Source organism: Xyrauchen texanus, chromosome 5, assembly GCF_025860055.1.
Source record: "Xyrauchen texanus isolate HMW12.3.18 chromosome 5, RBS_HiC_50CHRs, whole genome shotgun sequence".
Taxonomy (NCBI): domain Eukaryota; kingdom Metazoa; phylum Chordata; class Actinopteri; order Cypriniformes; family Catostomidae; genus Xyrauchen; species Xyrauchen texanus.
The window spans coordinates 3513591-3528935 of record NC_068280.1 but is presented as its reverse complement, the minus strand read 5'-3'; the positions used below and the strand labels follow the sequence as shown (position 1 = coordinate 3528935).

Below are 15345 nucleotides of genomic sequence, written 5' to 3'. Positions count from 1 at the left end.
GTTTGATGGGAGGAAAACCCTGAAAGTGCTCGACATGAGAGCCACAGCAAAGGGCACAAAAGACGTACATTTTAAATGCACGAATCCTTTCTGCATCAATCAGAGGGACTTTGCACCTTTGGCTGAGTGTGTGTTTAATGTTGACTGCTGTGCCAATCGTGCCCTCTGGCTGTTTGGTAGGCATGAACATTTTTTCAGTACCTGGGACTTGAGGTTCAGGCATAGAGAAGTGGACATGTCCACCAGAAATTTAGCTATTCGATTTCTATCAAAACAGGAATGCTTGCTTTATTTACACGTGATAGTGATGAAGAACATGCCTCGGGTCATGAGCGGGACATGTCCCAAACAAGTCAAAATGAGGAAGAACTTGCTATCATGGAGTGTGACGCAAAGTGAAGTTGTTTACTGTTACTTGCAACATTTGTATAGAATTCAGCTGATGTGTGGTCACTTGACTGGGAGGTCACTTCTTGGGGTTTCCATCCCCCATGTCTGACAGCAGCTGGCCAGGCAGATGGTGTGTGTGATGGGGTTCATTCCTTTGCCACAGCTCTCTGTTCTGGTTCCATTAGTCAGTGTACCAGGAGAGAAAACATCTGTATGACAGCAATGACAGCCTTGACGCACAGCATATATATATATATATATATATATATATATATATATATATATATATATATATATATATATATACATACACACTCACCTAAAGGATTATTAGGAACACCATACTAATACTGTGTTTGACCCCTTTCGCCTTCAGAACTGCCTTAATTCTACGTGGCATTGATTCAACAAGGTGCTGAAAGCATTCTTTAGAAATGTTGGCCCATATTGATAGGATAGCATCTTGCAGTTGATGGAGATTTGTGGGATGCACATCCAGGGCACGAAGCTCCTGTTCCACCACATCCCAAAGATGCTCTATTGGGTTGAGATCTGGTGACTGTGGGGGCCATTTTAGTACAGTGAACTCATTGTCATGTTCAAGAAACCAATTTGAAATGATTCGAGCTTTGTGACATGGTGCATTATCCTGCTGGAAGTAGCCACCAGAGGATGGGTACATGGTGGCCATAAAGGGATGGACATGGTCAGAAACAATGCTCAGGTAGGCCGTGGCATTTAAACGATGCCCAATTGGCACTAAGGGGCCTAAAGTGTGCCAAGAAAACATCCCCACACCATTACACCACCACCACCAGCCTGCACAGTGGTAACAAGGCATGATGGATCCATGTTCTCATTCTGTTTACGCCAAATTCTGACTCTACCATCTGAATGTCTCAACAGAAATCGAGACTCATCAGACCAGGCAACATTTTTCCAGTCTTCAACTGTCCAATTTTGGTGAGCTCTTGCAAATTGTAGCCTCTTTTTCCTATTTGTAGTGGAGATGAGTGGTACCGGTGGGGTCTTCTGCTGTTGTAGCCCATCCGCCTCAAGGTTGTGCGTGTTGTGGCTTCACAAATGCTTTGCTGCATACCTCGGTTGTAACGAGTGGTTATTTCAGGCAAAGTTGCTCTTCTATCAGCTTGAATCAGTCGGCCCATTCTCCTCTGACCTCTAGCATCAACAAGGCATTTTCAGCCCACAGGACTGCCGCATACTGGATGTTTTTCCTTTTCACACCATTCTTTGTAAACCCTAGAAATGGTTGTGCGTGAAAATCCCAGTAACTGAGCAGATTGTGAAATACTCAGACCGGCCCGTCTGGCACCAACAACCATGCCACGCTCAAAATGGCTTAAATCACCTTTCTTTCCCATTCTGACATTCAGTTTGGAGTTCAGGAGATTGTCTTGACCAGGACCACACCCCTAAATGCATTGAAGCAACTGCCATGTGATTGGTTGATTAGATAATTGCATTAATGAGAAATTGAACAGGTGTTCCTAATAATCCTTTAGGTGAGTGTATATACAGTATATGGGTGCATTTCAACTTCAGGGGATTTCAGTTTACTTGAAGCACGAATGGTCAGATCATTTGCTCGGCTTGAATGTACTGATACTGTTTCAAAGGGTCTTTCTTCACTATATTTCAAAACACAGCCGGTTTTGAGGCGATATTTGCTTCACCGTTGGAGCTATATTGTATCACTTTCTTAAGATTTTAATTGACTTGTTTTTGTACAAAGCAGGTGGTGCTTAAATTCTGTGAAATCCTGTGCTTATTTGTGAATAAATTAGCAGTTATTTATTTGAGAGAGCAATAGGGCTTTCTGTGGCACCTGGTGCAGCATGTTAAATTAAAAAAAATCACCCACAAAAGAAAATAATTTCATTCCATGAAACACAAAATGAAGAATGTACTCTCTTTGTTTCCATGCATTTACAATGTCACATTTTCTCCTTTTGTGTTCCTTGGAAGAAAGAAAGTCAAATCAGTTTGGAACGACATAAGGGTGAGTAAATGATAATGAATTTTCATTTTTTGGGTGAACAATCCCTTCAACGCAGAGGTGCAGCTCTCTCATCGGTCATTATTGTAGTCACTCAAGGTCAATAATGATGTCTTTTATCTTTTATGTGGCGTGTATGAAAGATGTTCTTTTCACACATTTAAATGACAAGCCGTGCATTAAAGGATTATTTGTTTTTTGGCTCCCTCTCATTCAGTTGATGTTTAATTGCCTTCTTTTTATTAATTTAATCAGAACAACATCATTTCTGAGAAACCGTCAGGTATTCATTTAATCAAGTCATCACATTCTACTTGAATGCATTCATATGCGCTGCGATAATGCTTCATAACCGATGCATAAATAGTCTGAATAATAATAAACAGATATATTTGCATGCATAGAATTGAAAGAGCCCCGTAATACAATAGATGGCAAGAGGGCTCCCACTGTTTGTTTGTTTGTTTGTTTTGTTTGAGTGATGACTAAAGCAGATTATAAGTAAACGCTTGGCTTTTCTTGTTGATTTTCAGGACCATCTTTCAAGCCCAGCTGCAGTAAAGGGCAGAAATATCTGGAGTTCATTCCCATCAACTTACACACACAGAGAATGACGGTGACATGTCCACGGAAAACAGGTGCGTCCGGTCTCTCGTTAGTCTGCTACTGTATGTTCTGTTTTGAGAAGCAATGTATGCCAGTCCCAGCTATCGTCAGCCCCTATTATCAGTGTGCAGTGAGCTCTGCCTCTCTCTGATGCTGCTTTCACACTGAATCGTAGTGACAGGTGGCCGTACAGTCAGTAAAAGATCAGCAGGGAAACGCTGGCAGGTGCACACCTGCACTGAGACTTCTAAATGAGGTTCTGACAGCAGTACACTTACTGCACATCAGGGATTCTCACTCATGATTGGACAAGACACATACCAAAATAATATAATCATTTGCAACAGAACTGGATGGATGGATGGATGGGTGGATGAATGAATGAATGGATGGATGGATGGATGGGTGGATGAATGAATGGATGGATGGATGGGTGGGTGGATGAGTGGGTGGGTGGATGGATGGATGGATGGATGGGTGGGCGGATGAGTGAGTGAGTGAGTGAGTGGATGGATGGATGGAAGGATGGGTGGGTGGATGAGTGGATTTGTGGGTGGATGGATGAATGGGTGGGTGGATGGATGGATGGATGGATGGATGGATGGATGGATGGATGGATGGATGGGTGGATGGATGGATGTGTGGGTGGGTGGATGTGTGGATGAGTGGATGGATGGATGGATGGGTGGACGGATGGGTATGTGGGTGGATGGATGGATGGATGGATGGATGGATGGATGGATGGATGGGTGGGTGGGTGGATGAATGGATGGATGGATGGATGTGTGGGTGGATGGATGAGTGTATGGATAGATGGATGGATGGGTGGATGGATGGGTCTGTGGGTGGATGAATGAATGAATGAATGAATGGATGGATAGATGGGTGGGTGGATGTGTGGGTGGATGTGTGGGTGGATGGATGGGTGGATGGGTGGATGGATGGGTGGGTGAGTGAGTGAGGTTATGGGTTATTTGGTTGGTGTTAATATGGTTGGATAGTTAAATGGTTGGATGGTTGGTTGGTGAGTTATACATTTGTTTGTTAGTTGGTTAGTTGGTTGTTGAACAAGTTAGTAAGTTATGAGTTTGTTAGTGAATTAGGCTGCAACTAACGTTTATTTTGCTAATCGATTAATCTAACGATAATTGGAACAAGTATTTGACTATTTGCCGATTATTGCAGCGATTAATCGTTAGCTCTTATCCGATTATTCAGCTTGTGTCCTGACTTAAAAGTTTGTATTAAACATTCTTACTAACAATAAAGAGGACAAAATCATATTTTAAAAACCCCTCTACATTGCATTCACTGAATTAAAAGGAAAAATATGTTTTATTAAGTTTAATTCAGTAAAGAAATTCGCTGTTTTAAAGGAGTTTTTGATATATATATATAAGTGAAGACAAAAACAAATCCAAAACGTATTTTGTTGCGGTCTATAATGGGACAAAGACTTCCTCTCTCACCTTTCTGTTCACTTCAATCCATCTTTAACTCACAAACAAAACTCTCTTATTAATAAAGCTGCATATTGCCATTTTCTCTACGATAATAAACGTACAGTGACCTATATTATGATTCAATAAGTCGCGAGTCATCGTGTTATAATCCAGCTGCATTAAGTGTGCATGCTCGAGGGACGAGCGTCCCCATGACAGAGCTTATTCCACAACAAGAGTGCTTCTGTATTTACTTAATGTATATTGTATTTTGGCATTATAATTCCCTCATACTTTGGGATCTATATCAGCTGAAGCTGTTTGGAAAGTTTAGAGTGACCTGTGGAATTCTTCCTCTCCTTAGTCTGGTGCGAGCTGCAGTGCTGCTCTCACGCGTCATCATTACAGTTTAATGGGATCTCATTTTACATTAAATGGCATCAAATGACAATTCAACAACAAAACAAATTCTACCGTTTTTTTATTGTTGACGTTGTCGATAACGTTGACTAATTGGTTCAGCCCTAAGTTTGATAATGAAGTGTCAAATAAATAAAAAAAATCAATTATAAATCTACTATCTGGGGTCTTTGTAAATCTTTATTTTTCTAGAGTTGGTTTTGAGATGTTTTTCTTAGTGGCTAGGAGACAGGATCCTGGGCCGTCCCGATTCAGAGCCTCCATTTATAGGGACTGCAAGAACCTGCACAAATCACCTCCAAATTGGGCCATCCCTGACGGATGATCCTGACCTCTATATATGCCACAGTATTCATCGTATGAGTGTTGTGAAACAGCCAATTAGATGCTCTGGAATAGACCATGGAGGTGTGAGAGCATGAGGGTGGGATGGACATCTTTGCATGAGAACCTCATCGCCATTAGCGATGTAGAGAAGCAGCCGGGGGGACACATAGGGCATAGCGGTGGCCGTCAGTATGGCTGTCCCGGCACTCTGGAGTCAGTCTGTTTTAAACAGATGGAATCATTAATTCCTGGCTGTCCTGGATGATGTAATGGTTGAAGAGTCTAGAAAGCAAAGCATTTTAAAGTGTTTTCAATACTTTCTACAGAAATACAGAATCCTCGAGGTGAAACGGGCCATGACACAAGACACAAGAATGTTTGGATGTTTTCACATAACAACTGGAAGCCCATAAAATGAGTTGGAATCCAGGCAGAAATGGTGTGCTATGGGCTTGTCTGTGATTTGTGTGGCCTGTTGAAGGATGTTTGTTGTTTCCTCCACAGATTCGTTCTATGATGTGGTCACAGTTGGAGCTCCAGCAGCTCATTCGCAAGGATTCAAGAACGGAGGCTTGCAGAGACTGCTCAGCAAATACGAATCAGAGAAGAAGAGGTTAGTCTTTAGATAAGCACACACACATATGTGTAATGGTGGCCAGATGATGGAGAGATGTGCAATGTGTATAAACCTCACTCTCCTGACCTCAAGTGGTGCACTAGCGACTGACGCTAGAGGCTGTAGCCTTTAGCCTCCTTGTTAGCGCACCTGCCTACCATGCCGGAGACGCCGGTTCTAGTCCCGTACGGAGCGGGTAGAACAGGAGCATCACATATGCACATGACATGGATGGATAGAGGAGTAAAAAAGTCGTAAATAAGATAGAAAAATTGTTTTCTACAGCAATCTACAATCGAGTTGGCATTTGCGACAGACGGGAAAACATTTGCATTGATGTGTGGTTTTAGCTCATTTCATTTGCTAAGAAGGTGTTTATCTTTAATATCTTTAGAGTGACATGTTACCAGCTAACAAAGCACAACCTGTGGTGTCCGATTCACGAACAAATTACTTTTATGTGGTGGTTCTTGTTAATGAATCAGTGAAAGGGATTTGTGAATAAGTTTGAAGTTCACTCACGAGTTCACGGTTATGCTAACAGATAGCTCCCTCCAGGTACATTAGAACTTCTTGTTCTAATGTACCTGGAGGGATATTGAAATATTGATGACTATTGCAGCTCTACACAGATTTGTGTCCAATCAGATACTCTCTAGAGAGAGAATGTCCCTCCCCCTGCAACGGACAAGAAATTAGGAAATCACAGGTCATGGCTGTGACCAATGTTGGGGAGTAGTTAACTAAGAGAAGTGACACTACTAACTTAACTACATTTTTACGTAGCGTGTCAGTAGCTGAGCTGTAACTGTACTGTGCTTTCCCAGTAATGAGCTACATTTGCTAACAAGAAGCATTGTAGCATCACCAAATGCTAAATGTAGTTCTGGCTTAAAAACAAATCATGGAAGTGAATCGGTTCTTTTGGACAGTTCGTGTAAATTATTTGTTTTTAATATATTTAGTGTTGGGAACTCCACACAGCCTTTAAGGGACTTTGCCTTCTTTTTTTAATGCAAATATTTAGTTAATTGCTGCTGTTATCACTATAAATTGATTCACTTACAGTATGTAAAATGGGGTGTTTTATAAGTGTATGTTAAGTACAAATCTGTTTAATATTGTCACCATACCTGTTTAACCCTTACAAAAGTTAACCATGGTTTTACTAATAGACTTGTTATAACGATAAAATAATAATATCTTATTGTTATATATCTAAATATATTTCCTTTTAGCTTCAATGTACTTAGTAGCTTGAAGTGTAGTTAACTTACTTTGTTAAGCTCCTCAACTCTGGGGCATTTATGGGATGCCATCTGCAATTTTGCACACTCAAATTTAAAAGCTCACTATTTACACATACTGTGGGTTAAGTACCAAAAACTGGTCTTATTTTTTCATAAATAGAATGAAAAGGTAGGTTACAGGTTACATTGATGAGCTTAGGTATTCATCAAACTGTCTATAAATGAGATGATTTAGTACTATAGGTACTCTTTCTAGAAGTGGCCGTCCAGCCTAAGACTCAAAGGGAACACCGCAGGATGCTCAATTAGGTAAAAACGAACCCTAGAGTGACAGATAAAGACTTGAAGGAATCGTTGGAACTGGTTAACATCTCTGTTCATGAGTCTAATATACAGAAAACATTAAACAGGTGTGGTGTTCATGGCAGGACATCATGAAGGAAGCCGCAGCTTTCCAACAAAAACATTGCTGCACGCCTGAAGTTTGCCAAAGACCACCTTGACTCTCCACAATGGGGCTGCATTGGAGCATGGACCGCTTGCCATCATCAAGGGGGGAAATTATCAAAATATCCTGCAGGATAATGTCAGGGTGGCTGTCTAAGATGAGATCACATTTTAAAACCAATTAATGCAGAAAGCTAGCTAATTACAAAGGGTTTGCATACTTTTTCTTGCTACTGTAATTCTGGTTCTGTTCATTCGCTCCATCTCCCTCCAAAAAGTCTTATTTTATTCCACTAGATGGCAGCAAGTACTAGAAAAAAATCTTCCATCTTCCTTCACAAAATGGTGATCTGAAATGTAGGTGGCGCTCTAACCCATTTTAGCCCTCACAGATGTGTTTGTTCATAGACATTCAGTCTATTCTTCAGTTCATGCACCACCTCCATTGTTTCATCAAATATCTCGGCCTCTGAGTGGACTAGAAGCTCAATCTAAGTGTCGTGCGAATAGTCTATATCATATACTGTACTTCCGATGATTTTATTAGCATACGTTTCATGCTGGACCGCATATTTTGTTCTGAACATCTAAGATATAACATTGGATTATTCACACAAGCAAGCTCAAATGTAAAAAATGGAAAATTTTTGCACCATGTGACCTTTAATTGGTGCTGATTTGCAACGCAAATGTTTTCAGGCCTTATTTTGTTCTGTTAAGTAAAATAAAAACAGAACCCATTTGCCCCATTTATGTATTCTGAGACTTGAACATTTTAAGCATAAACAGTGTTGTGGAGTGGTGGTGGTGTAGTGGTCTAAGCACATAACTGGTAATCTGGTAATCAGGAGGTTGCTGGTTTGATCCCCACAGCCACCACCATTGTGTTCTTGAGCAAGGCACTTAACTCCAGGTTGTTCCGGGGGGATTGTCCCTGTAATAAGGGCTCTGTAAGTCGCTTTGGATAAAAGCATCTGCTAAATGCATAAATGTAAATGTAAATAAACCTTTTTCGCGGCATAGCGCCCCCTTTTGGACCCGCTGGCGGGTCTGCAGAGTTAAAGAGTTTAAAAGAGTAGCTTGACTGTAGTTTAACTACTTAAAGTTATGAATAGCCTGTTGGGTTTCTAGAAGAGAAATGGATGAGCTCTTCGATATTCTCTATCCAAACTTCCTGTTTCAACAGGAAATATGTCAACACTGCATCAGGCATTAGAAAGTGGGTTTCTAGTGGCATATGATTCTGCAATGAGATCTTGTAAACACCAAACATTTCAAATATGAATGCTCTGCATTTTTAGCCCGCTATAGAAGAAACCCTGTCAGTTCTGGCTCAGTCCTCTAGTGATTTCCACAAATAAAGAGCTCCAGAAGTTCCTATTCCCTCTCATTCACTTTTGTACGTCTGTACTTTGTGCATGGAAATGAAGATCACAGCTGAGTTTTGTGCATATTCTCGACACTTAGGGGCTGATTTTGTTTCAGTGAGTCAGATTGTGTGTGAATATGTCCTTTTTTATCATTTCCCTTGTACTTTTCCCCAAAACCTCAAGGAACAGACTCATTAAAACTCATGCAAAGTCCAATTATTTTCCATATATATATATATATATATAATTTTTTTTTTTTTTAAGTTTCTGAGCCGACCAACAGAGGAATACTAACAAGAGGAAATTTGAAATTAAAAAAATTTTTTTTTTGCCTTTTCCCATAGGATGGAATGGGGGGTTTATCGCTCATGAGCCAGCACTGCACTCATTTTGTTTCCTAAATGACTAATGTTTTATAGTAGCTGAGATTTTACAGTTTTCTGCCTTGCTAGCCAAGTTAGTCCTGGATTTGTATTTATGTATTTTGCAAATTCTTTCTCCTAAGTGCATTCAATGTATACATGTGTTACCCCAATCAAACCCACCACCTTGACTTTGCTAGTGCCTTTCTCTACCAGTTGAGCTACAAGAACATGTCATCTATGATCAAACAACCTCCTATAGGTGAAATAAATTATGGCTTTATTAAAACAGTTTTAGGGCTGGGTGTTATGATGATGTATAACGTGTGGTTGTGTATAGTTTCTGCTTTAAAGTTTATATCGTAGTGTATCCGCAGCATGATTGAAAAAATCCTACACCAAGCAAAATGCTTTACCATACTGTGTCACAAATATACACTTCCACTGTATACAACATTTGTTCATTATAATGAGTGTTTAATTATAATGATAATTATAACATTTTAATTTGAAAATATACATTTTGCTACGTTTATGCCTCTCAATCACACTAGAACTACATAATTTCGTTTATGAAACATAAAGTGTTTTAAAAAACGCTTTCCATTACCATATATTTAAATAAGTAATGATGTTACGAAACAGAAAATATAGTTTTTAAACAAAAACCAAAAATTAGTTTGAATGCGTCCTTCATTTTTTTTTTCTAGTTGTTTACGGTTGCAAGCGGTTGCCTAGCAACATGGCAACTTACCAAAATAATGCTGATTTCAATTTTATGTGTTTTCAGTTGAAAACACTGGAGATCGGAAATTGAAAACAGTGTTCCACGGTTCGACTGGGGCGGCTGTGGCTCAGTTGGTAGAGCGGGTCGGCCACTAATCGCAGGGTTGGTGGTTTGAATCATGGCCCACACGACTCCACATGCCGAAGTGTCCTTGTGCATACAATGAACCCCAAGTTGCTCCCAATGGCAGGCTAGCACCTTACATAGCAGCTCTGCCGTCATGAGTGTGTGAATGTGTGTGTGAATGGGTGAATGTGTCACAGTGTAAAGCGCTTTGAAAACTGCCAAGGTTAAAAAAGCGCTATATAAGTGCAGACTATTTACCATTTACCATTTCCAAATCAACATATTCAGGAAAAGGTGGATAAATCAGCTGTCACCTTGTAAGATTTCATGCTTACTGATAGTGGCCCCTGGTGGCCGAGGTTGATACTGCATGCTATTTGTTAGCTAGCAAGAAAAAAAACAAATAAAAACTAATGTGTTGCCTCTTGATGAGAGGAGAAAAAACGTAATTTTTTTTGTCAAAGAAAAAATAATTCTGTTTTTTTTTTCCTCTAGTTTTTTTAAATAGTCAATAAAGTAATTCCCGTTTTTTTTTTTCCCCTATAGTTTTTTAAAATAGTCAAGAATAAAATTAAGGTTTTTTTCCCCTCGTTTTTTAAATAGTCTGCACTTATTTTGCGCCTTTTTAACCTTAGCAGTTTTCAAAGCGCTTTACACTGCGTCTCAAACAGAGGAATACTACAAGAATAAATTTGATTAAAAAAAATAATAATAATTTAGCCTCCAACCCTTTGGATTAATTGGTGTAAAGAATGATTTTCCTTAAATTTCAAATAAAAAAAGAGAAAATTATCCAATGATTTGATCTCATTTTATATCTGCTGGATTATAAAAACAGTAGTGCACGGTTGTATAATATAAAGCATTTTTGGGTTGAATTTTCAGCCATTTTAATATAATATAATATTATAAAATGACTCTGCTGTTCAATATTGAATCTGGATATAATAGTTCAAATAACAGTGCTTGTTAGTGTCCTGCAGTGTGTAAAATAATTTTACTCCATTTTTAAAAATGGTGATCTTTGTCTCTTTGCACACTAGCAGAATTAAAAAGGCTAGTAAAATAATTACAATTTTGCATAGTTTTACATAATGCGAAGCAATCTCAAAAACATACCCACATTCTGAGTCTGATCTCATGAAAATAATTATTTTGCCAAATATTACATTTTAATTTATCACTGGAAAGAATGAGCAAAATGAAATAGTCATTTGTCTTTTTGTCTTCTTGTAGAGCCAAACAGGAAGCAGCCAGAGGTCCGTTGGATCCATTGTAATATGCCGCTACAATGACTTTGATTGGCCAGCTGTATGAGAGCCAATCAATATTCATTCTCAGGTTCCCTGAGGCGTCCACTGACAAGCGGGTGCATTTATTTCTCTTTAACATCTGCAATCTTGCTACTTTAGGCTTTTATTTGCCATTAATTTGAGTGGGCAGGCATGACTTGAATATTCCCGTTCGACTTTTAGCAGATTTTAATAGCGCTGAGCTCACTGCGCAATTATAGTCGTCCCGTCTCCGTTCAAATGGCAGGAAGGAGTGTTGTTGTGGATTAGCAGACAGACATTCTTATATTGTCATTGCCTCACTGTGGCGTACTCAACATTATGCCACAAATGCTGTCCGTTGAGATAAAGTTAACCCAGAATATTCCTTTTATGAAGTGCTAAAATGAATGCTAAACTAAAGTATATTCATTCCCTATCTCTCTCTCTCTCTCTCTCTCTCTGCCTATATCTGTACTATTGATTAGAAATACAATTGAGATGGAGGGCTCGCTTGGTGCCTTCTTCTCATTAGTGTCATTCTTACTTTCATTTATCATAGATGAATATCCAGAGTGCACATTTACACATTATTTGTACTGCTCTTCCTGTGCATATCAAGGATGTGTTTGTTTGATGCTGCAGTCAGTGATTATTTTAAGCTGGTTTACAGAAGCTTACGTTGTTTCTGCACTTGCTAATAGACTTAGAGAATACAAAAAGTACAGGCTACCCTTTTGAAAATGTATGCAGTTAGCTCCACCCTGATTTACTGTATATAACAGTAGAAAAAGTAGCACTAAGCAGCTGTACTAATCTCATTATTTATTGTATAATATACTCAATAGTAGTAATATTTATTGATTTAATGTGTAATTAAATTTACGACTCAAATCAGTAAATCTATTTGTTTAACCAGTTTATATAAATTAATTTCATGAATGAACCGATTCACTAAAACAAACCATCCATACAGACTTTTCTAAACACTATTGAGTGATGACTCAAATGAATCAATGAATCAATTTTTTCAACCAGTTCTTGAAATGAACCATCTGAACAAACCAATTCACTAATCGAAAGCTATAAAAACTGACTTGAACACTATTGAATGATGACTCAAATGAATCAATTAATAAATCTTTTTAACAAGTTCACTGAAATGAATTGAATGAACGAACCAGTTTGCTTAAACCATTTATCGGAACCAACTTTTGTGTAAACTAACGAGTGATGACTCAAATGAACCAGTGAATCTATTTCATGAACCAATTCATTGAAATTATTCATACATCTGAATGAACCGATTCACTTAAACAAACCATCCATACAGACTTTTCTAAACACTATTGAGTGATGACTCAAATGTATTATATATATCATATTGAAATGATTCATCCATCTGAACGAACCGATTCACTAAAACAAAAAAACCATCCATACAGACTTTTCTAAACACTATAGAGTGATGACTCCAATGAGTCGGTGAATACATTTTCTGAAGCAGTTCTTGAAATGAACCATTTGAACAAACCAATTCACTAATCGAAAGCTATAAAAACTGACTTCAACACTATTGAGTGATGACTCAAATGAATCAATGAATCTATTTGTTAACAAGTTCACTGATATGAATTGAATGAACGAACCAGTTTGCTTAAGCCATTTATCAGAACCAACGTTTGTGTAAACTAACGAGTGTCGACTCAAATGAATCAGTGAATCTATTATATGAATCAATTCATTGAAATGATTCATCCATCTGAACGGACCGATTCACTTAAACAAACTTTTAGATTTGACCTTTGTTGACACTTTTGAGTCAAAGATGTAACAATTTTTAAGTTAAGTTAAATTTCATGAACCAATTTATTGAAATGATTCATCCATCTGAACGAACCGATTCACTAAAACAAACCATCCATACAGACTTTTCTAAACACTATTGAGTGATGACTCCAATGAGTCGGTGAATACATTTTCTGAAGAAGTTCTTGAAATGAACCATTTGAACAAACCAATTCACTAAACGAAAGCTATCAAAACTGACTTGAACACTATTGAGTGATGACTCAAATGAGTCAGTTAATCTATTTTAACAATTGTATTTTAACAAGTTCACTGAAATGAATTGAATGAACAAACCAGTTTGCTTAAACCATTCATCGGAACCAACCACCTTTGTGAATTCTATTGAGTGTCGACTCAAATGAATCAGTGAATCTATTATATGAACCAATTTATTGAAATGATTCATCCATCTGAACGAACTGATTCACTTAAACATTTCGATTTGACCTTTGTTGACACTTTTGAGTCAAAGACGTAACAATTTTTAAGTTAACTTTGGAGTTAAGCAAGTTTTTAATTTTTTTTTTGTTTTTAAGTTGTAATTAACGTTTTTAATTAAGCATTAATAAACTAAATATTTATTTTAGCTATACAAAAGATGACGACAAATAGGCGAGTTAATGCACATTACCGAGGCAAGTTGTCGTCCAGGTAACGTGTATACATGCTAGACATGACATTTTAAAAGACAAATGATCATTTTAGTCCAGCTGAACACAAACTTTTAAAGTGAATGTAACATACTGTCACACTACACTGATACTTGGAAAAAGTAGCTTATTAGTGAAAAAGCTACACTAGTTAGTAGCTTGTAGTCTCGCTAAGTGCTTATTTCTAAAAGTAGCTTGACTGTAGTTGAACTACTTTACATGTAGCTTGTAGATTGGCTAGCTATGTTTTCAAATTAGCTTCACCACTGGTTAATGTGCAATCTATATGTGTATCTCTGATACTAATGAAAACAAAATAGAATTTTATAGATGATTAATGCTTCTTGCAGTGTCCAATAAATCAAAAGAATGAGAGGAAAGGGTGAAAAACAGGAAGGCAGCAGCATTTCATCAAAAGGCTTATTAGGATGTGATTCACAGGAAGCGCTAGCGACATAACGCCATCTGAGACCCAGCACGATGGCTAATGACTTTTTGGGCGCACACCTCAGGAGAGCGAGACCCTCTGTGGTTTCAAGAAAGGTCCTTTATCAACTCAGTTTAAGAAAACACCCTTTGTGGCAAGATGGCTAGCAGTGCCGGAGAGCAACCAACATGTGCCAGCTGAAACATTGATCGAAAACCACTCACAAATCCTCACGCCTCAGTTCCAAGTCAGAGTAGATGAATATACACTGGCGGCCAAAAGTTTGGAATAATGAACAGATTTTGCTCTTATGGAAAGAAATTGGTACTTTTTTTTCACCAAATTGGAATTCAACTGATCTCAATGTATAGTCAGGACATTAATAATGTGAAAAATGACTATTACGATTTCATAAAAATGTTCAGAACTTCTTAAACTACTTCAAAGCGTTCGTCCACGTGCAGCAATGACAGCTTTGCAGATGCTTGTTATTCTAGCGGTCAGTTTGTCCAGATACTCGGGTGACCTTTCATCCCACACTTCCTGTAGCACTTGCCATAGATGTGTCTGTCTTGTCGGGCACTTCTCACACACCTTACAGTCTAGCAGATCCCACAAAAGCTCAATGGGGTTCAGATCCGTAACACTCTTTTCCAATTATCTGTTGTCCAATGTCTGTGTTTATTTGCCCACTCGAACCTTTTCTTTTAGTTTTTCGGTTTCAAAAGTGGCTTTTTCTCTGCAGTTCTTCCCATAAGTCCTTCTGAGTCTTCTCTTTACTGTTGTACATGAAACTGGTGTTGAGCGGGTAGAATTCAATGAAGCTGTCAGCGGAGGACATGTGAGGCGTCTATTTCTCAAACTAGAGACTCTGATGTACTTATCCTCTTGTTTAGTTGTACATCTGGTCTTCCACATCTCTTTCTGTCCTGTGTTAGAGACAGTTGTGCTTTGTCTTTGAAGACTGTAGTTACACCTTTGTATGAAAGCATTGTATATCATTGTATAACCTTCATTCCTCAAAACAATGATTGACTGATGAGTTT

At 38.4% G+C, this 15345-nt stretch overlaps 1 protein-coding gene across 10 annotated transcripts in view; it reads left to right on the top strand.

Annotated features, from left to right (window-relative positions):
- inpp4b (inositol polyphosphate-4-phosphatase type II B) overlaps positions 1-15345 on the top strand; it is a 156981-nt gene that overhangs the window by 98453 nt on the left and 43183 nt on the right. For all 10 annotated transcript variants that reach the window (XM_052127595.1, XM_052127604.1, XM_052127593.1 and 7 more), the window contains 2 exons: positions 2941-3045; positions 5707-5815. In XM_052127595.1, the coding sequence (XP_051983555.1) occupies positions 2941-3045; positions 5707-5815 (214 nt within the window). The remainder of the gene's footprint in view (positions 1-2940; positions 3046-5706; positions 5816-15345) is intronic.